The 23,446-nt window shown below is 38.8% G+C and overlaps 1 protein-coding gene across 6 annotated transcripts in view; it reads left to right on the plus strand.

Moving 5' to 3' along the window:
* Positions 1–23,446, plus strand: part of Bicdl1 (BICD family like cargo adaptor 1) — a 94,901-nt gene that overhangs the window by 44,548 nt on the left and 26,907 nt on the right. For 3 of the 6 annotated variants that reach the window (XR_009227987.1, XM_058583166.1, XM_058583167.1), the window contains exon 3: positions 14,518–14,583. The exons of the other annotated variants lie outside the window; for them this stretch is intronic. Coding sequence is in view for 2 of the 3 variants with exons in the window: in XM_058583166.1 (XP_058439149.1) it covers positions 14,518–14,583 (66 nt within the window). In the remaining variant the exon portion in view is untranslated. The remainder of the gene's footprint in view (positions 1–14,517; positions 14,584–23,446) is intronic. 6 annotated transcript variants of the gene reach the window in all.

The raw sequence follows: 23,446 nt of genomic DNA on the forward strand, positions 1-23,446 counted from the left end.
AAATCAATGACCTCCACCTTTCCATTTCAATAGTTTTCGTGGTTTTAATTCTAAGTTATATCCAAATTTCTCCTGATGGACCTCAGGAAGTCCTGTGTAGTTTTACACACCAGACTCTAATCCAGAACCAAGCATTGTGTCTAGTGCATCCTCCCTGGTCCCTTAAGTATTATTCTAGGACAACCCTGCTCCTTTTCTATGCCCGGTGCAAGTTGAAGTAACTGGTCCAGTTTTCCTGCAGAGAGTTACAACGTTTCAGTTTGCCTGTTTGCATCCTCATGGTGACATTTAGCTCATTTTTCTGTTCCCTGGTCCTTCCAGTTAACTAGAGATTTGTATGTGAGGATTTGTTGGATTCAGATCAAACATTTTTGGCTAGAAGCTGTGAACTTTCTGATAATTTACATCAGAGGACAGGTAGCTGATTGTCCCTCAGGGAAAGTAAGATTAACCCCTGAACTATTGTGATGATGTAAGAGTCTCCATTGTTCAGTTTAATTATCCCCCTTTTGATAAGAAGAGTAATCTGTGGAGCATTCAGGTGTTGGCTTTGAAAGATTCTTCTTTGAAAAACCAACAAATGCTGGAACCCAATTTCTCATTTTTTCTTATCATTGAGCACTTTGGTAATTTGGTTGGTGAAATGTAACTTTACTAGATGATTTTGGTCCGTGTAACTTGCTGGTTCTGATTTTAGAAAATGAACCAGAATTATAGACTAGTAGAAATCAATTAATCAATTTGGGAAAATTTATAAAATAAATCTGAGATCTACCATCTTTAGAAATAACAAACCAAGGGGCTAGGGCTGTAGCTCAGTGATTAAGCACTTGCCTTGCATGTGTAAGGCACTGGGTTCGATCCTCAGCACCACATAAAAATAAATAAAGATACTGTATATTCATCCATAACTAAAAAAAAATTTTTTAAAAAAAGAAATGACAAACCAAGAATTATCATTTAATGCAGACTTAGGAACATTCAAAATACAATCAAGATTACTTTTGTAACTCAGAAAGGCATGGCTAGACTATATTTAACTAAAATTATACTCAAATTAACCAAACACTAAGGAGTTTGAGAGCTACTGTCTGGCAGTGGGTCTCCTTTCCTGGAGTGGGAACACTGAGATTGCACAGGGGCATTAGGTCTTGGTAAGGGCAGCACCATGACTTTATGATCTGGCACAGCTGGAGCACAGCTTTCTGCTATTTCCAGTGTCTCAGTTTCATTTAACCTTTGACCTTTGTTTGAATTATTGTCTGTCAGTTCTCTGGAAATACACTGGAACTGTGTGGATTTCCCCATTTCTGCTTTGCCTATTTGTGCTTTACACAAAGAAGGTGCTCTTGGTTGTGTTTCTGTAGCTGTTCATCCAGGGTAAGAATAACAGCAGAAAAATATTGCATAGTACCACACACTGTGGTAGACACTTTCATTTGATTACCATGTCATCCCTGTGTGGTGGGCATTCTTCTCCTATTTCTTCAAAACAAGATGTAAAAAGTATTGCCTAAGCACACAGCAAACAGTGGCTGAGCTGGGATCCACATCAAAGGCAGCTTGACCCTGAAATGCTGCTCTTCAACCCTGACTAAACTGCTTATTGTAAGGAATGCCCTTGTGCCTGAATCTTTTTTTATAAAACCTATCACAACTGTGAAACATACAGAGGGAGCATAAAACATACACATACATATTAATGAAATGCTGCAATAAAAGCAAACACCCAAGTAACCACCACTCAGGTTGGGAAATAGAGCATTGCCAGCCCTTGAGAAGCACCTCCGAGAGTACAGCCCTCTTCTCCCCCAACTTCATGGGAATCATTTTTCTCCTTTGCTGCATAGAGTTTCACCTGCTGTGTAGCCATAAAAAATGCCATCTTTTTGCCTGTTCTGAAATTTTATGTACGTAGAATCATGCAGTAGGGATTATTTTGTTTCTGTCGTCTTTCACTAAACATTTTGTTTTTATGGTTCATACATGTTGATGCATGTAGCTTTGTTAATGTATTTGCTTTGGTGTGTTATATTCTGTTTTATAAATATTAACATGCCTGTTTCACTGGTGATAGGTATTATAGGTTTTAGCTATTAACTAATAACATACATAAGACTTCAGGTACACTTTAGCACACATTTATATAGGTTATACACCTTGGAAATTTCTAACTACATAAGTCTTTGACAGCTTCTCTGATTATTTCCTTAGGATAGACTCCTAGTAGTAAAATTAATGAATCAGCTGTAATCATGGCAGAGTGCAGTGGTGCACACCTGTAATCCCAGCCATTCAGGAGGCTGAGGCAGGAGGATCGAGGCCAATCTGGGCAATTTAGACTGTGTCTCAAAATACAAAAAAAGGCCGGGTTGTAGCTCAGTGGTAAAATGTTCCTGGGTTCAATCCCCAGTACAAAAAGAAAAGAAAGGAGTGGGGAATAAAGGAAGGAAGGAAGGAGTTGTAACTATGGAAGGTGATTTGAGAACTGTGAACTTACTCCATTAATAAAGTAGCCTTTATTCTAATTTAATTCTTTCTGCTGCAGTGTAAACCAGCTCCACTGTAGAAACAAGCTATTGAATCAGTAATCAATTTTCTTGTACTGGGAGCATTAGATTAACTCCCTCTGAATTTCATCTCTAATTGTATGGGGTGGGGGCAGCACCAGGGATTGAACTCAGGGGAACTCAACCACATCCAGTAGTGTTGTTGTTTTCATTGTTGATTTTATGTAAATAATTTTTTTGTTGGCTGATTGTTGTGATCTTTTTGAATACTAGAGAGTTCACAGGGTAAATTGAGCCACTCTTACCTTTTGAGGACATAAATCATCCCTAGCCCTATTCTGTACTTTTTTTAGAGACAGGGTCTCACTGAGTTGTTTGGGGCCTTGCTGTTGCTAAGGCTGGCTTTGAACTCTTGATCTCCTGCTTCAGTCTCCCGAGCAGATGAGATTACAGGTGTGCACCACCACACCTGGCTGGAATTGTATTTTATGTTCCCTAAAACCCATTCTTTTGAGTTTATGTAGTAATTACGACTGACTGCCTCAAAAGATTAGAATTATTGGTGGGTCTCATTGTATAGAAATATATCAAAATTCACCATCATCAAATGTATAATGAAGGAAATTTTTTTAAAAATATATTATGCTTACATTTTTAATACCTTTAATTAATTAATTAATTAATTTATTTATTTATTTTTATGTGGCACTGAGGATTAAACCAAGGGCCTCACCCATGCTTGGCGAGCACTCTACCACTGAGCCCCAACCCAGCCCCACGAAGGAAATGTTTTAATCAGCTTTCTCGCAGTTCAGTGTTTTAATGTATGTGCTTCTGAGTTGTTGCTATTATTTTATCAAGTGTGATCCCTAATTTGTTCACTTAAGTTTTTTTGGGTCCTGATTCAAATGCAGTGCTGTGTCTTATTTGGTGGCCAACGTGCCTTTGCCTTTGCCTTGCCTTTGCCTTGTTTTGAATGGTGTTGGTTCATTATTTGGAATGGTTGTCTTTGTTGTGTCTAGTATGTTAGATTTATTAATAATAATTTTGATTTATAGAGTGCCTTCTTTCTCATCTGGGAGCTCTGAGGTGACACCTTGTTTGTCATTGATTCTTTTTGGCTTGAAAATTATTATTCTGGCGTTTAAATGAGCCTTAGTCTGGAGGTTCCAGATTTTCATTTTTATCTTTTTAAGCTTCCCTGCTCCTGAGAATTTTCAGGCTTATGAGAATGCAGTTCATTAATATTCTCCATCATGGCATCCCAGATAGACGTGGAAGTTGACTGACAAAATGGAAGCAGAGGCAAGATTAAATAGAATGGTGTTTGGCAGTGAGACAGCGCCTTATACCTGATAGTCTGCACAGACTTTAACTAGTCAATTCGCCAGCACCTTGGAAAAATAGGAAATGGGTTTTTATTTTTTATTCAATAGCTGAGAAAATGAGATGATTTTAATCTCTTAATTCCTCCTGAGAAGTTGATGTTCACTTGGAAACAACTTTAAGATCATGGAGACATTCTGGTTTACATAATTCATTTCCACCTTTTAACTGAATTTGTTTGAACATTTCATTCTTTGGCCTTCCATTTTTCTCAGAAAACACCTGAATCAACATCAAAGCTTATTGGTTTCATGTCCACAAAGCCAGTCCACAAGGCAGTTTCCAGAAGGAGCAAGCTGCCCTAGTTCCCTCACCATCCTTGGAGAAACAGGAAATAGAACAGTGCAGCCCAGAACACTAAGCAGCATCTTGCTGCCCCGAGAGTGAACTGGCACCATTCATCCTGCACTTCTGAAGGCTCGAGGAGGCAGAGGCCAGATTGCTTAGCACCTTGCTCTTGTCCACCCAGTGAGCCAACAGCAGTTAGGAATAGATTCCAGTAATTTGGGATCCCTGTCCCAGTACTTTTTCCTTACATCAGCCACTCTTTTCCTGTTTTCTCTCAAGATGGTGCTCAAAATGCCGTGTAATATTCAGTTTGCTCAGAGGGCTACCTGTAACTACACCTTCTCTCCCCCATTGGAGAAAATATAGTAAGCATTCTGAATTTGCTTAGTAATTTTTTTTAAGTAGAGGATTGACTTCATTACTTTATTAGTAGAAACAAATGACTTGTGATGTATCTCACAGTTGATCATGACCAGACACCAGTATGTTCATTATTAAAGATTTACATAAATATAATATACATTTTCAGATTTTTTTTTTTGAGAGAGAGAGAGAATATGAATCTTTTTTTTTTTTTTTTTTTTTGTAGATGGACACAACACAACGCAATGCCTTTATTTTTATGTGGTGCTGAGAAGCTGAGAATCAAACCCAGGTCCCGCCCGTGCTGGGTGAGGGCTCTACCGCTGAGCCACAATCCCAACCCCAACATTTTCAGATTTTTAAAAATAGTATGTGGACATTGTCCACATTCTTTTAGTACATTTGAATTCTTACTCCAAAAAAGAGGGGTTAGGGACATAGCTCAGTGGTAGAAAGCTTGCCTACCATGAAGAAGGTCCTGGGTTCAGTCCCTAGTACTACAAAAACAAAACAGTGATCTCCCTCTTCCTATCTGATCACATCCAGTTTTTTTTTTTCATTGTTGATTTTGTTTAAATCCTTTCTTGGTTTTTGTTGACTGATTGTTGTGATCTTTTTGAGTAGTAGAGAGGTCACAGGGTAAATGGAGCCACTCTTACCTTTTGAAGAACCTACAGATTAATGTAAGTGAGGAGGCTTATTGGAAAATGTTGCAATGAGAAGTCAGTTGATCTCTTCAAAGTTCAGTTTCCTCATCAAAATAATAGGTTGGAAAATAAAAATAAATAGTGGGTTGGTAATACCTGTCTAACAAGTATTATTATGAGAATTTAATGAAATACTTTAACAGCATTTGGCATGGGTGCCTGGCTCAGGGTAAATGTTCAGTAACTGATAATTCATTTTGAATCTAGAGAACCATGCAAAACACTATCATTAGATGCTTAAATTATAGGAAGATCTTTTTTTTTTAACTATGAATTGAGAGAAATGAGAACTGGAAGCTGAAATTTATAAGCAAAGGCTTCATGCAAGATGTAGGGTTTAGCCAAGTATGGTGGCTCATGCTTGTAATCCCAGTGGCTCAGTAAACTGATGCAGGAGGATCACAAGTTCAAAGCCAGCCTCAGCAACTTAAGTCCTAAGCAACTTAGTAAGACGCTGTCTCAAAAAAATAAAAAGGGGTCTGCGGTTGTGGCTCAGTGGTAGAGCACTTGCCTAGCACGTGTGAGGTGCTGGGTTTGATCACAGCACCACATAAAAATAAATAAATAAAGATTAAAAATAAATAAAAAGGACTAGGGATGTGGCTCACTGGTTAAGTGCCCTGAATTCAATCCCTGGTACAAAACAACAACAACAAAAAAAAAGAACCTAGGGTTTAAAGGACAGAGGCTTGAGTTTAATGGTAGCATAAGGATAAGGAGTGGATGGGATTGATCTGTTAGGAGGAGTTTGGGCTCTCCTACTCTCAGGCAATCTCTCTGCCTTTTTAAAATTCCCACATACTGTCTGTGTTGCTTCCCCAGTGACTTCACAGGAAATAATTCTGCACCAACCCTATGAGGCTAATCCTTGCTAGCATTGCTATTGTTTCCAAGGCAACCATCAGATGAACCATAATCTGTGTGAGGCAAGATGTTAGAAGTATTTTCATCAATAAATGCCCACTTTTCCTGGAAGAATGTTCCACTGGGAGATTACCAGGCTACTTAGTTGCCATACCCAAAATCTAAATTCTGCTTTTCCATATTTCCATGTTTGAACATTTAGTAGGAAATACTTTTCAGGGGAAAAAAAAATCATGCTGTGGATTTTTTTTCTATAAGGAAATGGCATTATGCTTGAATTCTGTTTGAGTAGTTTATGCAAAATGAACGTATTCAGTGAGATAAATCTGATAGGACAAAAAGGATTTTTATCTAATTTGAGTAGAGTTTTCATGACTGTAGGTAGGTAAATGGGTGAAAATGTAAAAAATTTAATGATTAATCTTTAGCCCATTTTACTTAAATTATGGGGAAGATTTAAAGATAAAATTCTTAACATTTAAAAATAAAAATTTCCTGCTGAAAATGGAACCCATTATGTAATATGGGTATTTTACATAATTTATTCCCCTTTTTAGACAACCTTAAGTGAGTTCATATATACCTGTTTTCCTGTATTCAACAAATTTGTCTACTATAGGCCTTGCGTGGTTTTGAGTATAGGAGATATGGAAGGAAACCAAACAAAGGCCCAACGTTTTGGGACTTATATCAAGGGCAAAGAGAGAGGCGATAACTCAGTTAACATACTATATATCAAGTATGATAAATGGTATGAAGAAAAATTAAACAGAAGGGAATAAAGATTGACACAGGTAGGGATAGGGTGAAATGTCTCAGTTCATTTTCTGTTATTGTAACAAAATACCTTAACTTGGGTAATTTATAAAGAATGGAAGTTTATTTGGCTCACAGTTCTGGAGGTTGGGAAGTCCAAGAGCAAGCTATTGGCCCCTGCTCAGCATCTGGCAGGGGCCTTCTTATTGCCTCATGTGGAGGAGGACCTCCCGTGGTGTGGCAGTGCAAGTGTCCCCGCTCAGCTCGCTCTCCTGCTTTATTTTATTTTATTTTTAGATGTTGATGGACCTTTATTTTATTCATTTATTTATATGTGGTGCTGAGAATTGAACCCAGTGACTCTCACATGCTAGGCAAGCGCTCTACCACTGAGCCCCAACCCCGGTTCTCCTTTTTCAAAAGCCACTAATGCCATTGTGGGGGCTCCACCCTCATGACCTCAGCTAATCCTCAGTATTTCCCCAAAGCACCACTTCCATAAGAATTTAGGAATTACATTTCCAACACATTAAAACTTGAGCAACACATTCAAACCATAACAGTGAACAATGGAGGCCTCTTTGATGAGATGACATTTGAGAAGAGCCCTGAGTGAAGTGGGAACAGGCTTCTGGATACTGAGGGAAAAGAGGCCCAGGCTGAGGGATCCTGGTAGAAGATTACATTGCACAGGGCTGAGGACAGGAACCAAGAATGTGGTGGATAAAGCAGGATAAAGATGAGGTACAGTGGGGGAGGAATCTTGTAAACGCAATGAGCCATAATAAGGACTGTAATGTATTTTGTTCTGAGATAGAAAGTTTCTAGAGGATTTTGAGCGATGATGTGATCTGACTTGTATTTTAGAAGACTGTTCTGGGTCGGAGGGCAAGGATGGAAATGGGAAAAAAAGGATTTTTTTTTTATAATCCTGGTTAGGATTATAATCAGGATTAACACACCAACTACCAACTGCAGGCTGGTTAGGGGGCTCTGCAGTTGGTAGTTGGTGGGCGATGTTGCTGGCTGGAACTGGGGTGGGAGAGTGGAGGCAGGGAGAAGTGGTAGGATGTTAATTTACTTAGTAAACACAGCACTAGGGGCTGGGATTGTAGCTCAGTGGTAGAGCTCTTGCCTTATAAGCATGAGGCACTGGGTTCAGTCCTCAGCACCACATAAAAATAAATAAAGACATTGTGTCCATCTACAAATAAAAATTTAAAAAAATAAATAAATACAGCACTTATATGTTAGGCACTACTCGAGCGGCTTTATAAATATCAGCTCGTTTCATTCTCATAACAATCCTCTGAGGTGGACTTCCAAGATTGAGTCCTCAGGATTGTGGATTGTTTGGATGTAGTTTATGAGGGTGGGGAGGACAAGGAATCAATGATGATTTCTGTTTGGGGCCTGAAATTCCTGAAGAATGAAGTGGCCCTCTGCCAAGAAGGGGAGACTAGATGTGGAGCATTTTGGGGTGGAGGCCCTAGAATCAGGAGTTCAAGTGTCGGACCTGTTGAGTTTTGTGAATCCCATTAGCTGTCAAAGTGGTGTGCCAAGAAGGCATTGAATATAGGAGCCTCAAATCAGAGGGGAGTCAGGACTGGAGACACATTACAGAAGATCTCCAAGCATTCAGAAAAAGTACCAATTTGATGTCTGATTTTGCTGCTAACCTAGCCTGAAAGGACATGAAGCAGTCTTTTCCCTTGGATATCATTGGCTTTGGTATCAGATCTGCATTTGAATATGGCGCCATCATTTCCTAGTTAAGTAATCTTATCTATGTGTCTTACTCTAGCTTCAGTTTCTTTATCTGTACAATAGGTTAACAGTACTTATCCAATAGCTTTAAGACAAATCGAAATAACATGTTACACAGAACAGTACTTGGACACAGAAAGCACCTGATAAATATTTCTTATTTTCCAGTTCCTGAGGTGTAGTTAGTTGCATTCAACTCAAACTAACAGAACACAACCTTCCCTTCTCATGTGAAACAAGGATGAATGTATAGTCTACTCATACTTTTTGGGGTTGCCTACTTAATGACAAGCTCCAAAAAAAGAATTTCAAGCTGGGAGTGGTGTGTGTGGGTGAGGGGAGTGCCTGTAGTCCCAACTACTTGGGAGGCTGAGGCCTCAGGGTCACTTGATGCCAGAGGGTCACTTGGGGCCAGAGGGTCACTTGAGCCAAGGAATTTGAGGCCAACCTGGGCAACATAGTAAGACTCTGTCTCAATAAATAAATAATAAGGACTAAAGGTTTATCTCAGGGGTAGAGTGCTTGCTGGGCATGCATGAAGTCCTGGATTTGATCCCCAACATTGTAAAAATTAGAAAAAGGATTTCAAGTCCATCTCCTATAAAAATAATGACCTTATAAAAGAAAGGACTTTAGTGAGGTTTTTAAAGGGCATGGGGTTCTGAGTAATAAAAGATTACTCATGCAAAAGCAGAGTGAAGTATAGGTAGAAGCACTGAACAACAAATCCTTGGATTGGTCATGGGTAACTTACATCAAAGCCTGAGTAAATCTACTGGAACCATGGCAGTAACCCCTGGGAGGAAACTGCACTTCGCCAGGGAGGGGCTATTTAAGTCAAAGGGAATTACCTCATTAATTCCCGTCGATCCTGGTGGAGCCTTGCTATAGGGGCACTTCTGGGGTGCCCCTATACTTAATCCTATTTCTGTTTTCTGTAGTCATTGCTGGACTATCACAGAAAGGACTCATTCATGATTTGGATTTTATCTCACAGAGTAAACATTTGAGCACCTACTATGTGCTATGTACTTTATTAGGGAAACAGATAAATTGGTGATGGAGTTCTTGTCCTCGTGTCCTTTATGATCTAAGAGAAAACAGTATGTGTGACATGTGCTGTAACAGAGCATCATAGTGCTACAGATAACGTGATTTCACCTTTGCAGAGGATAAGGTCATATAGAGGTCACCTCTGAACTGAGCTGTTAAAATGACAGTTTGGGAAAAGACTTCCCAAAAGTCAGCATACCACAAGCACAGTCGTGGGACATGGCACTTAGGAGAAAAGGCATAATTTGATCAATAGTCAGGTGTGTTTGGTGATGATGAAAAGAAAGTGGCCACCGGTTTAGAGTGTGTTTTTTCCCTAACTCTTCTCCAGCTCCAAACAAGAATATTTTAAAACTCTAACCACTTTTTATGTCTAATTAGGTCCCTTAGTAAGTCCTAGAGCCAAAAGAAAACTTTAAAATACTAGAATTTTCTTTCCTTATTAGGATTAGATATGACAGTTATTTTCTGAGGGAGTCCTAAATGTGGCCCTGTGACATCACGTGTCTTGTGGTGGAGGCTGAGGGTGTGCCACAGCCCGTCCCCATCACTGTCCTTGCTCACAGGTTGCTGAGTAGAATGCTGTTCAGTGTGTGACCTTCCCCCAGCCTTTCTGGTTACCATGAGAAGGTTCTCGGTTTCTTTTCCAGGGATCTCCATGTAATCTCCTTTTGAAAGCATAAACAGTTCACATTCCAGGAAGTCCGTAGTACTGAGTATTTTCTACCCTGAGGAAAGAAGGAAGTCTGTTCCAGGGCGGATGTCTTCTTGGAGACTGTGCAATGCCGTATTTCTCCCTGGCTCCCTATATATTTTTCTCTATTTTACCCATCTCTCATGGGTGAAAGAGTCCCTAAATTCCTTGCAACTGCTCATTTGGGGCAGTCATTCTTTCCATCACTTCCCAGGCCAGATTTCCTTAGCTTTTTCTTCTGTATTTTGTTTATGTTTAATTTGTTATTCTGGCTGTGGCTTGCAGTCATGAAGATGAGGAAGACAGTAACACAACAGCAGTCCTAAGCTCTTTCCATGTGTTAACTTCCTTTGCAACCTTATGAGTCAGGTGCTACTTTATCTTCATTTTATATTGAAGAAACCAGGACATGGAAAGTGAAGCAGTTCTCCTGAGATCATGTGGAGAAGAAAGATCATGTTCTTTCTAGATTTCAAGGTTGGAAGACTTTTCCCACAAGAGCTATATCTTATTCATCTCTGAATCCTCAATTCAAAACATAGTTAAGCAAATAGTCCATCCATGTAGGAATTAGTGCAAAGGGCTAGGCCACCCACTTAACACACCATTGGGTCATTTGGGTTAAAAAAAAAAAGCAAACACACAAAATTCAGAGTAAATCAAATGCTGTACTTGTGAAGACAGTGAGTTGGAAATATCTGAGGCTGATTTTATGAATTCTTTTTTTCTTAAATGTTCATTTTGTAGTTGTAGTTGGACACAATACCTTTATTTTATTTATTTATTTTTATGTGGTACTGAGGATCGAACCCAGGGCCTTGCATGTGCTAGGCACGTGCTCTACCACTGAGCCACAACCCCAGCCGATTTTATGAATTCTTATAGAACTTTTTAAAAAATAAAATTTAAATATCTATTCTTTCTGACTGCAGAAGACTTTTTCACTAACTAGCAGCAGGGATCTGACTTTGAATAATCGTCCTCTTTTCTGAAACAAAGCAGATTAACCAGATTAACAATTGTCCTTTTTTCCCCCCTTAATTAAAGCTTGTGCTGCTGGAGTTGCTGATGTTTTCTTCTGAAGGATTATATTAATGATAGTGATTTAAAGGATGATAGCAACAAAACTGTTATTGTGCTCTAGTTTCAAAGTTAGCTCAAATAAAATTAGACATAGGGACTAGGGGGCTGGGGATATAGCTCAGTTGGCAGAATTCTTGCCTCACATGCAAAAGGCCATGGGTTCAATCCCCAGTAACAAACAACAAAAAACACCACCAGCTCTTTATTTGACTGCTCTTTTGTTTCAGAATTATTTATTTCTGCACTAATCTTCTTTCCTTCTCCTAATTTTGAATTTGGATTGTTCTTGCTTATATAGTTCCTTGAGTTGCACCATTATGTTGTATATTTGAAAAAAAAAAAAAGTTTTTAAAATGTGGGCACTTAGAAGTCCCTCAGGGTTTTTTTGTGATTGAAGTTATTTTCCTTTTTTTTTTTTTTTTTGAGGCAGGGAGTACCAGGGATTGAACTTGGGGGCACTCGACCACTAGGCCACATCTTCAACCCTATTTTTGTATTGAATTTAGAGACAGGCTGTCACTGAGTTGCTTAGTGCCTCACTTTTGCTGAGGCTGGCCTTGAACTTGTGATCTTCCTGCCTCAGCCTCCTGAATGGCAGGGATTACAGGAGTGTGCCATCATACCTGACTGAAGTTATATCCTTTTGCTCTTAATATAGGATTCTTTTAGGCTTTTCTTTCTTTCTTTCTTTCTTTTTTTTTTTTTTTTGTAGAGCTGATCTGGTGGTGATGGGTTCCCTCAGTTTTTGCTTGTCTTGGAAAATCTTTATTTTTCCTTAATTTCTGAAGGATAGATTTCTGATTTATTTTTGAGTTGGCAATTTGTTTTCTTTTGGGACTTTAGAAATTTTATCCCATTGTAAGTTTCCTGAAGAGAAGTCCAATGGAGATTCACTTACAAGTGACTGGGTGCTTTTCTTTTGCTATTTTTAGAATTTGTCTTTTACTTTTGATAATTTGATTATAATAAGCCTTGGAGAGAATCTTTTTGGTCAAATATAGGAGGTCCTTTGTGTTTACTGAACCTGGATGTCCATATCTTTCTCAAAATTTGGAAAGTTTTCAACAATTATGTCATTGAATAGGTTTTCTATGTCTTTTCCCTTTTCTCTTCTCTCCCTGGAATACCCATGGTGTAAATGTTTGTTGACTTAATGGCATCCTGTAGGTCTTGAAGACTTTTTCAATTGTTATAATTTTTTTTCCTCTTTTAATCTGACTTGATTATTTCAAAAGCCCTATCTTCAAGCTCAGAAATCTCTGTTTTACTATTGAGGCTCTCCACTAAATTTTTAAATTTCATTTATTGAGTTCTTAAGCTCTAAGATTTCTGATTGGTTTTTTTGTATGATCTCTGTCTCTTTGCTGAATTCTCATTCATATCATGCACTGTCTTTGTAATATCAATGAATTGACTGTTTTCACGTGTATCCCCTTGCATTTCCTTAAAAATCATTTGGAATTCTTTGTCAGACAATTTGTCTATTTCCATTTCTTTTGGAGTTTGTTGCTGGAGAGGTACTATTTTTTCTTTGGAAGTTTGTTGTTGTTTTGGAGGTGGTGTCTCACTGTATTGCCCAGGCTGATTTGGAACTCTTGGGTCAAGTGATTTCTCCTGCCATAGTCTCCTGAGTCACTGACACTACAGGCATATACCACCATGCCCTGCTTGAGGTGTTATGTTGCCTTGTTTTCTCCATGCTTCTTGTGTCCCTACATTGGTATTTGCCCATCTGGCAAGTCACTTGTCTCTATCAGCTTTATGGAGTGGTCTTCATAGTAAAAGACTTTCTGGGGGAGATGTGTCCTACGTATAGATTGGATATGTTGTGTTGGCTGTAGTCTCAGGTGGGTGCTTGACTATCCATATAGATTCTTTAGCTATATTCAATGTTGGCAATGTCTGCAAGTGTCTCTGGCCTAAACTACAGAAATTGTGGAAATGCATCAACAGCTGGGATGCAGTGCCATTCAGTGGGGAAAATTTGCTGGCAGATCCGGTTACAGTGTGCCCAGCTGCTGGTATAGGGTACCTATCAGTTTCCATGTGTTGTATGAGGTGGGGCCACCCCACTGGGCAGAGTTAGGTGTGGTGCGTCATGCCTAGTAGTGAGGTCTAGGCTGCACTAGTGGGCCTATTTAGAAACCTGTCCGCATCTGAGATCTGCGTAGGTGACTTTGCAGGGCTTCTGGGGATCACCCTGCTCAAAGAGTCCTTCTGCTTCCTGTGGGAGAGTGAGGCTGAACCTCTGCTTCTCAGGGTCTCAGTGTGCTGAGCCACTGAGAAGGGCTGCTCAGCTTCATGGGGTATCATTCTCCAGACAGGATCTGTGCTTTCCTCTATCAAGTATCTAGGGGAACAACTAATCTGGGATTTTAAAAACAGAATTATACTTAAAGAGAAATTGCAAAAACAATACAAAAATTCTCATACAGCCTTCGTATCCAGCTCCCGGGGTATTAATATCTCAGTAATCGTAATACTGGTTATCAAAACCAGGAAATTTATATTGCAGCATTACTATAAAACTAATCTATGTACATACTAGAATTTTGCAAGTTCCCCAAAAATGTCCTCTTTCTGGTCCAGGATCCAGTGTGAACTCCCATATTGCATTTAGTTGTCATATTTCCTTTCTCTCCTCTAATCTCTGATAGTTTCTCAAGTTTTCTTTGTTTTTCTTGTACTTGATAGAGTATTGTTAAAATTCTGTAGGAAATCCCTCGGTGTGGATCTGTGTGTCACAGATAAGCCAAGGTTATATGCTTTTGCCAAGAGTAGCATAGAGGTTCAGAGTTACATTCTCTTGGCATATTATATTGGGGACATGCAGTGTTGCTGTGTCCTTTTATTGGTGATGTTAACTTTGATCTCTTGGTTAAGGTAGTGGCTGCCAGTCTTCCCCACTGTATAATTACTATTTTTCCCTGTGAAATTATCTTGTGGGGAGGTACTTTGAGATATTGTAAATATCCTGTTTCTCATCATATTTTTTTTTAAGAGAGAGAGAGAATTTTAATATTTTTTTATTTTTTTTTTTTTTTAGTTATCGGCAGACACAACATCTTTGTATGTGGTGCTGAGGATCGAACCCGGGCCGCACGCATGCCAGGCGAGCGCTCTACCGCTTGAGCCACATCCCCAGCCCTCTCATCAGATTTTTGCCCACTAATTTTAGCATTCATTCTCTGTTTCTTGCCTACAGTGGTCTTTACTGTAATGCTTGCATAGTGATGATTTTGTTTCCATCATTTCTTCTTTGTATTCATTAGAATCCTATAAGGAAAAACAGCTCCCTTTCCCTCCATTTTTCTGTTCAATCATTTGTCAATGTGAACTCATGAATATTATGTTATCCTATGTATCTTAACCACATGATTATTTGTGTATTGATAATGATGGTCCCAGCCCTAGCCATCAGGAGCTCCTTTGGGTTGACTTCTGTGTCAGTTCAGTGTGTCACTATCATTTTTAAAGCACTTTCTTTCTGTCTAGTACCATAAAATGTTCCAAGTGCAACTTTGATTTTTCCTGCCCCAAACCTGGAACCAATCATTTCCCCAGGGAGTTTGGGTTCATATATTAGACAGTGGTATTTAGAAACTAATATCCGAGCACCAGGTGTGCTTATTGCTACTAGGGTGTCATTGCTTTTAGGCCTTCTCAGAGGACAGAGCTAAGAAATAAGTGTGTGTGCCCTAAAATACACACACAAACACATCTGTATTCATTTCTCAATCTCTCCCTATAAATTTATATTAAAAACCACAAGTTCATGGCTGCTCTCTCTGATTCCATTCCAGTTCTATGTGGTTCATTCTAGCCTTCCTTCTTCTTTTTTTTTTTTTTTTTTGAGAGAGAGTGAAAGAGGGAGAGAGAGAGACAGAGAATTTTAATATTTATTTTTTAGTTATTGGCGGACACAACATCTTTGTTTTGTATGTGGTGCTGAGGATCAAACCCGGGCCGCACGCATGCCAGGCGAGCGCGCTACCACTTGAGCCACATCCCCAGCCCTAGCCTTCCTTCTTATTTGTAACTTCTTTTTCTGTGAGAGAAAACACTGATTCTCATGATCCATGGTATATTCACTCATTTGTTCAGTTTTAATAAACATGAATCAGTAGTTTCAGAATTGCTAACTCATGTTCCCGAGAAACAAATTAACTACAGTGCAGCATCTTTTCTCTTGAACCTTGTACTGTGCAGTCAAAACAGACTGTTTCCAGAGTTGTATGGTTAGTATTTTCTTCTCCAGCCCTTCAAGGGTAGTTATGTTACTCATTTGTACTGCAGTTCAGTTTGTTTGGTTCTGTTGTTGTTCCATTGACTGGTTGTAATTATTTGCATGTGTGAAACATGACCCATGGTTCTGTCATTAACTTGTCAACTCTTTGATGCTTTTAAGTGTGTTCTATTTATCTAGCATTTTTTCAGTAGGAGGGTCAGTCCAAATAACCTTATCTTTCTTATTACCATAAATGAAGAATTTCCTTCGAAAATCTTATTGTCTTCAAACATTAAGGAAAATAGGAGCTGGGTATAATGGTACACGCCTGTGATCCCATCTACTTGGGAATCTGAGGCAAGAGAGTGGAGAATTTGAAGTCAACTTCAGCAATTTAACAAGACCCTGTCTCGAATCAAAAATAAAACGGGCTGGGTATGTACCCTAGTGGTAGATCACTACTACACGTGATCCCCAGAATAACAAAAAACATATTAGTAAACTAAAAATACACGATAGACTTCACTTCTGAGCTTTATTTTTGAGAGGCTTTTTGGAGAATTAGCATACTCAAGCCTAACAAGAATAGTGAACTATTTTTTGCATTTATTTATCATCCAGTAGATAGCTATCATTTTTATTACTATGAATACCTAAGAGAGTAAAGAGGAGGCTTATCCTGTAAAATGTTAGCAATAGGCTCATGGTATCCATTGCCAAAATTGAAAGTTTTAATAGTAAAACCTTGAAAATCAGAAAATACAGTCGTGGTTAATTGACTTGAACTTGCAGTTCAGCAAAAACTAATCAGAAACTCATTTTTGGTTCAAATTTGGTGTAAACTTTTTCTAATATATGTTCATCTACCTTTCTGACACAATAAAGAGGTTGTCCATTCCACTTCTTACACAAATGTAAGTTCTGTCACCCAATGACATGTGTTTATCAGTGCATGATAATTGCAAAATATGGGGATATCACAGATGCTGAACAATTGGGAGGCTTATCCTGTAATATATTAGCAATAGGCTGTTAGCAGTAGGCTCATGGCACTTATTGCCATGAGAAAGTAATTATAACCCATTGGAAAGGAAATTATAATCCATCTACATGATGGAATATTATGCAGTCATATAGTGATAATTAGTCAGCAATAGTAATCTGGAAATGATTTTGATAAAAAGTTGTAAGTGAAAAAAGTATGAATAGTATGATTATAACTAATAATACACATACAGAAAGATTGGAGGAAATCAACTAAATTGTTTTTAAATACCTATATTCTGTAGAAGGTTTTGTTACATTTAAACTTTTTAAAAAATTAATTACTTGGGCTGGGGATATAGCTCAGTTGGTAGAATGCTTGCCTTGCATGCACAGTGCCCTGGGTTCAATCCCCAGTACCACAAAACAAACAAATTAATTACTCTTTAAAAAGTGTCCTAAGGTGCCAAAAACAAGCACTAGAGAAAAGCCTGCCTTTTTAACAAATGGCACTGGGAAAACTGGGTATCCATATGTAGAAGAATTAAATTAGACCCTTAGTTCTCACCCTGCACAAAAATCAACTCAACATGGATCAAAAACCTAGAAATTAGACCAGAAACTTTGCAACCCTAGAAGAACATGTAGGTCAACACTCCAGCACATTAGCACAGGCATCGACTTTCTCAATAGACCCAGGAAAGCTCAGGAAGTAATGCCAAGAGTTAATAAATGGGATGCCAATCAAATTAAAAGGCTTCGGCAGAGCAAAGGAAACAATTGGGAATGTGAAGAGAAAACCTACAGAATGGGAGAAAATCTTTGCTAACTACTCATCTGACAGGATTAATATCTAGAAGACACAAAGAACTCAAATAACCCAATTAATAAATAGGCAAATGAATCAAACAGATACTTCTCAAAAGAAGAAATACAAATGGAAAATGTTCAACAGCATTAGCAATTAGAGAAACACAATCAAAACTACACTGAGATTTCATCTCACGCCAGTCAGAATGGCAATCATCAAGCATAAAATTAATAATAAATGCTGGAGAGGATGTGGAGAAAAAGAAACTCTTTTATACTGTTGCTCAGATTGTAAGTTGGTATAACCACTGTGGAAATCAGTATGGAGGTTCCTCAAAAGACTAGGCATGGAACCACCATATATGACCCAGCTCTGCCACTCCTTGTTCCGGAAGAATTGAAGTCATCGTACTCCAGTGACACATGCACACCCATGGTTACAGCAACACTATTCACAGTAGCAAACTATATAACCAGCTGTCTATCAACAGATGTATGGTTAAAGAAAATATGGTATATATACACAGTAAAGTTTTATTTCATCATAAAGAAGAATGAAATGTGTTTTGTAGGAACATGGATGGAACTAGAGACCATCATGTTAGGGAAATAAGTCAAACTCAGCAGGTTACAGGCTGTATGTTTTCTCTCATACGCAGAAGCTAGAGAGGATAAAAAAAAAAGTGGGGGTGGATCTCAAGAAAGTCAAAGGGAGATCTGTAGAGAAAAGGGATCAAGGTGGAGGGGAAGGAGGGAGGAGTAACGGGGAGTAATATTAGCCAAATTATATTGTGATATTGTGTGCATCTATGGATATATAACAAATCTCATCAGTATGTACAACTATATGCACAAATAAAAAAATGTGGAGAGCCATACGTGGTGGCACACACCTGTTATCCCAGTGGCTTGGAAGGCTGAACAAGGAGGATCACAAATTCAAGGCTGGCCTCCACAACTTAGTGAGGCTCTAAGCAGCTTGGTGAGACTCTGTCTTAAAATTAAAAGTAAATGGGGCTGGGAATATGGCTCAGTAGTTAAGTGCCTCTGGGTTCAATCCCCAGTATCAAAAAAAAAAAGCGGGGGCAACATGGTCCTAGAGCAGTAGTTCTCAACCACAATATTTTTTGAAAATTCTCTTCTTATCTAAAATTAGGGTACTTTAAAGGTTGTTGCTGTAATGTCACTTTCAGTTTGAGAAGCATTTTGAGTGAGGAATGGAATGGAAAGGGGACACTCTTGTGTCAAGTCTGACTAGAGGCGGCCTTTGGGGTGAGAACCCTAAATCCAGCACTTAGCATTGCCGGTAGGACTTACCTCAGTCTCCGCAGCTTTAAGTGGGAAACTTCAGGTTCCTACTACTTCTTATTATTATGAAGATTAAACAAAATAGTAAATGTGAACTACTTAGATCCAGGTCAAGCACATGACAGATGCTCAGTGTGTGAACTATTGCTATAGCTGTCATCATCATCCTGTCACTCTCACTGCCACTCCCAAGGTGCCCATGGTCCGTCATGCTTTGGTAGCAGACATATGGAAATTTTCTGTACTAAAGTAAGACTTGGTTCTTCCAGCATAATATTAATATGATAGATCTTTCCTGCAATAATTTCTAAGTTAATTGTTATTATTTTTCCTTTTGACAAATGAATGAATGTTTGTGGGTAACTAACGCAGTTTCCTTTCCTCCATTTAATACAAAACATATAGTTAACAGTTTTGCCTTGGCCAGTTTAAACAAACCTAATCTAAATGTTTCAGTTTGGGAAAATGTTCATTTGTTGCTAGTCATGTCAGTAAGAAAAGTAATTGGGGAACATCTCTGCACAGTATAGAGGAGGTAATGTGTCTGCAGTGGTCCTCTGACCCAGTTGCCCCATCAGGGAGAGAGAACTCACTGTCAGAGTGTTTCACGCTGGAGGATTGGTTGAACAACAGTAACCCAAGCACTAGGATAGGTCAGGGACCATGTGAGTGTTAAATTTCTTGGCATTCTGTTAACAGAACTAGAGTTATTTCTAGAACATTTTCTGTTTTCTGCATACAGTGAAAGTTAAAGAGATTTAAGTTTTTAAAGATACTGGAAATAAGTAAAGATGAAATGATTTCATAATACCCAGCACAGTATTGAGAAGTAAGCATTTTGTACAATAAATTGATGCCACAACCATGGAGGAAAGTTTTTTCAGTACTTGTCAGAATGAATGTGCATATTTTTTTACCTAGAGATTTTACTTAAGGAATGTATTTACTTATGGGGTATTCTACAAGCATGAAGATGGGTGAACAAAAATGGGTTTTGCAGCAATATTTATAATAGCAAAATAAATTTTTTGGAACACTCTTTTTAAATGTTCATCAGTAGGAAATAGTTAAATCATCATGTATTTATAATTTAAGTTATGATATACTTGTTTAGCTATTAAAAATAATAAGACAGCTGGACACAATGGCACATGTCTGTAATCCAGCAACCTGGAAAGCTTGAGACAGGAGGATCACAAGTTCAAGACCAGCCACAGCAACTTATCGACACCCTATTTCAAAATCAAAAGGGCTGGGGATGTTGCTCAGTGGTTAAGCACTCCTGGGTTCAATCACCAGTACCCACCCCCCCAAAAAAGGCAGATCTACATATTGAGATGAAAAGATGTTCATTTATATATAATACACACATGTATTAAACACAGGGTCTTGTGTATACACACTACCACTGAGCAATATCCCCATCCTGAAATACATGTATTTTTAAAGGGAAGGTTTTAGGTATTGTTATACATAGGTGTGAATAGAATAGAAACTTTCTAGGAAGACCCACAAGAAAAATTTGTGATAGTGACTACCTCTGGGGAGTGACAGTAATGACTAGGGGTAAGTGGAAATTAACTTTTGTTTAATTTTTTATTTTTCCCCTCAACCTGAACATCTGCTGCTTTTATTATAAGGGAAAGAAATTTGAAAAGGACAAATATCTGACTAAAATCTTGGCATCTATTTTACATTTACCCATGATTACAGATGTTGAAAGGTTTTTTTGTTTCGTTTTTGTTTTTTAGTTGGACAGATGCCTTTATTTTATTTATTTTTTTTATGCGGTGCCGAGGATCGAACCCAGTGCCCCACACGTGCTGGGCAAGCGTTCTATGCTGAGCCACAAACCCAGCCCCTGTTTGTTTCGTTTTTTAATGATGTTTTTAATTGTACAGAGTACCATATAATTCAATACATGTATACAGTGTATACTGAGGAGCTCAAAGGCACAAACATGAAGTGCTGAGAGAGAGATGGAAATGCTAATTACCCAGATGCTGGATTTTGTTTCAACTCTTACTTGCTGCCTAATCAGGGACAGTGAGTAAAAACTCATGATTTGAGAAGTAAACCATGCCTGTCATTTTCTACTCTATTTAAGAATGAACCTCCCACCACCCCCAGGAAAGGTCTGCATACAGAGGCCAGTGATTCCTGCTTCTTCAAGCTAATAGAGATTCACAAGAGAAATGTAGATTAAAAGCCTTTGAAAGTCGTACATCTCTAGGCACATCTGAGGAGTCACGCATTGAAAGGAAACATAGTTTTATAGTTCAGTGGTTTAAGAGTCAAACTGCTTGGTAAGAAGAGACAGATTTCCATTTCTAGAAAGATCACTTTGAGCAGAGACTTGTCTACAGAAGCATTTCTTAGAATAGCTGAGCTTGATTTGTAGACTGAGCACATCACTTTGGCTTTGAGAGTCAAGTCAAGGGGGTGGTGCCAGGGATACCAATAGCTACCTGAGTTACCCAGTGCTTTGCAGATTCAATTATGTTTAAAACCTCAGAATTATGTACAGGCAATGAAACTGTAGCACATGAAAGGGTCCTCCATTCCATTAGAAGACATTCCGGGAGCCTTAAATGAAATTGCTTAGTATTTAAAAAAAGAAAAGACTAAATTGAACTCATGTAAAGTTAGGTTTGGGTAGTGAGCAATGGAAAAGCTATTTAAAAGTACAAGAAGGCAATATTGCAGTCCTACTCTGAGAGTGAGAAGCCCAGAGTTTATTATCCTGATGGTCTCACCTGCTGAAGTCCTGGGCAGGTTCCTTCACTTCCCTGAATATACTCCCTTGTTGGTGAAGAAAAGGGTGACAGGTGAGAGAGGACATTGAAAGCATTTAACATAATAGTTCTTGGCACTTAATAAGTACTCAGTAAATGTTAACTAATGTTAAACTAATGTTTAAGTGAGACATCTAAAACAAGCCAGTGGTGTCTGAAATTAAACTTGGAATATAAAAGAAAAAGGTGTTTTAATTTGGTTTTATTGTTTTGTGTTTTGTAATTCATTGTTTAAAAAAATAGAAATAAGTTTCTTATGTGACTCTCAAGTGAGGCCATGTGTGCTGAATCTGTGGAACCAAAAAAGACAATTAATTATATAGCACTTGAAAATAAAGAGAACTGCTGAAGATGTGACCATTACAAAGAGAGGCTCATCATGAGAAGAAGATTAACATTAAACAGGGATGAGAGGTGGGAGGGAAAGGGAGAGAGAAGGGAAAATGCATGGAAATGGAAGGAGACCCTCAGAGTTATACAAAAGTACATACAAGAGGAAGTGAGGGGAAGGGGAAAAATAATATAAGGGGGACAAACGAATCTCAGTAGAGGGAGCAGAGAGAGAAGAGGGGAGGGGAGGGGAGGGGAGGGGAGGGGGGATAGTAGAGGATAGGAAAGGCAGCAGAATACAACAGACACTAGTATGGCAATATGTAAATCAATGGATGTGTAACTGATGTGATTCTGCAATCTGTATATGGGGTAAAAATGGGAGCGCATAACCCACTTGAATCAAATTGTGAAATATGATATATCAAGAACTATGTAATGTTTTGAACAACCAACAATAAAAAATTAAAAAAAAAAAAAAAAAAAAAAAACAAAGAGAGGCTCATTAAGCAGCTAGCCAACCATTTCAACATTATGATCACCATCCCACCTCCTTAAAGCCATTTCTAACCATCCCAGTACATGGTGATCTCTCCCCAAGAACCCATAAAGCTCACTGACCCCCATCTGGCCTCAGAAGATCACTGAGGCAGTTACTTGGCTTGTCCAAGGCTATCTGTAGGGCATCCTGCAGAGCCCTCTGCAGTGGGGTCAGTCTGAGCCTTCAGGAGGCCAGAGTTCATGTCTTACTAAGGGAATCTTCTTTCAGAGGACCCCCCTGCAACACTAGAGAATAAGTGGGTGGAATGGAAAAGAAGCAAGTACCTCAGTCAGCACTCCCTCAGAATTATGTTGCAAAAAACAAAACAAAAATGTTCTTGGGGAAGGAATGGCCAAAATCTTAACAGATACAACAAGGAATTTCAAATAGTGACAGTGTTGTTGCACTCTTGGTGCACACTGGTAATCCCAGAATCTCGGAAGCCTGAAACAGAGGCTTACAATTTTGAGGCCAGTCTCAGCAATTTATGCCCTAAGCAATTTAGCAAGATCCTGTCTTGAATAATAAAAAGGGGTGGGGATGTGACTCAGTGGTTAAGCACCCCTGGGTTCAGTCCCTGGTACCAAAACAACAACAACAACAACAACAAAATAGTACCAGTGTTGAGTGGAAGTAAGAAATGCAGGCAGAGGTGATTTGCCTGAACCCAGCCAAGCGGGTGGATTGGAGAAATAAAGGACTCTTAAAACTGAAGGTGTATCTGTCATTACTTCATATTAAATACTGAGGCTTTCTCTTAAGGTGAGGATGTTTGCTGAGTTTCTAAATATGCAGAATAATAATGATAACATTTAAGATCCCTTTCTCCTGGACCTGTTGCTTCTAGTCGATAAGATGGTCTTGGCCCTAGACAGTCATTGATGGTGGGGGTGGGGTGTGTCCTGCTTTGGTGCTACAGAACAAATGGATTGTGGGTGGGAAGGCAGCTTCTCATCCGGAACTCCTTATGGAATGGAAA

Source organism: Marmota monax, unplaced genomic scaffold (genome assembly GCF_021218885.2).
Source record: "Marmota monax isolate L192 unplaced genomic scaffold, Marmota_monax_Labrador192_F-V1.1 WCK01_AAM20220418_F8-fsc00185, whole genome shotgun sequence".
In the NCBI taxonomy this organism is placed as follows: domain Eukaryota; kingdom Metazoa; phylum Chordata; class Mammalia; order Rodentia; family Sciuridae; genus Marmota; species Marmota monax.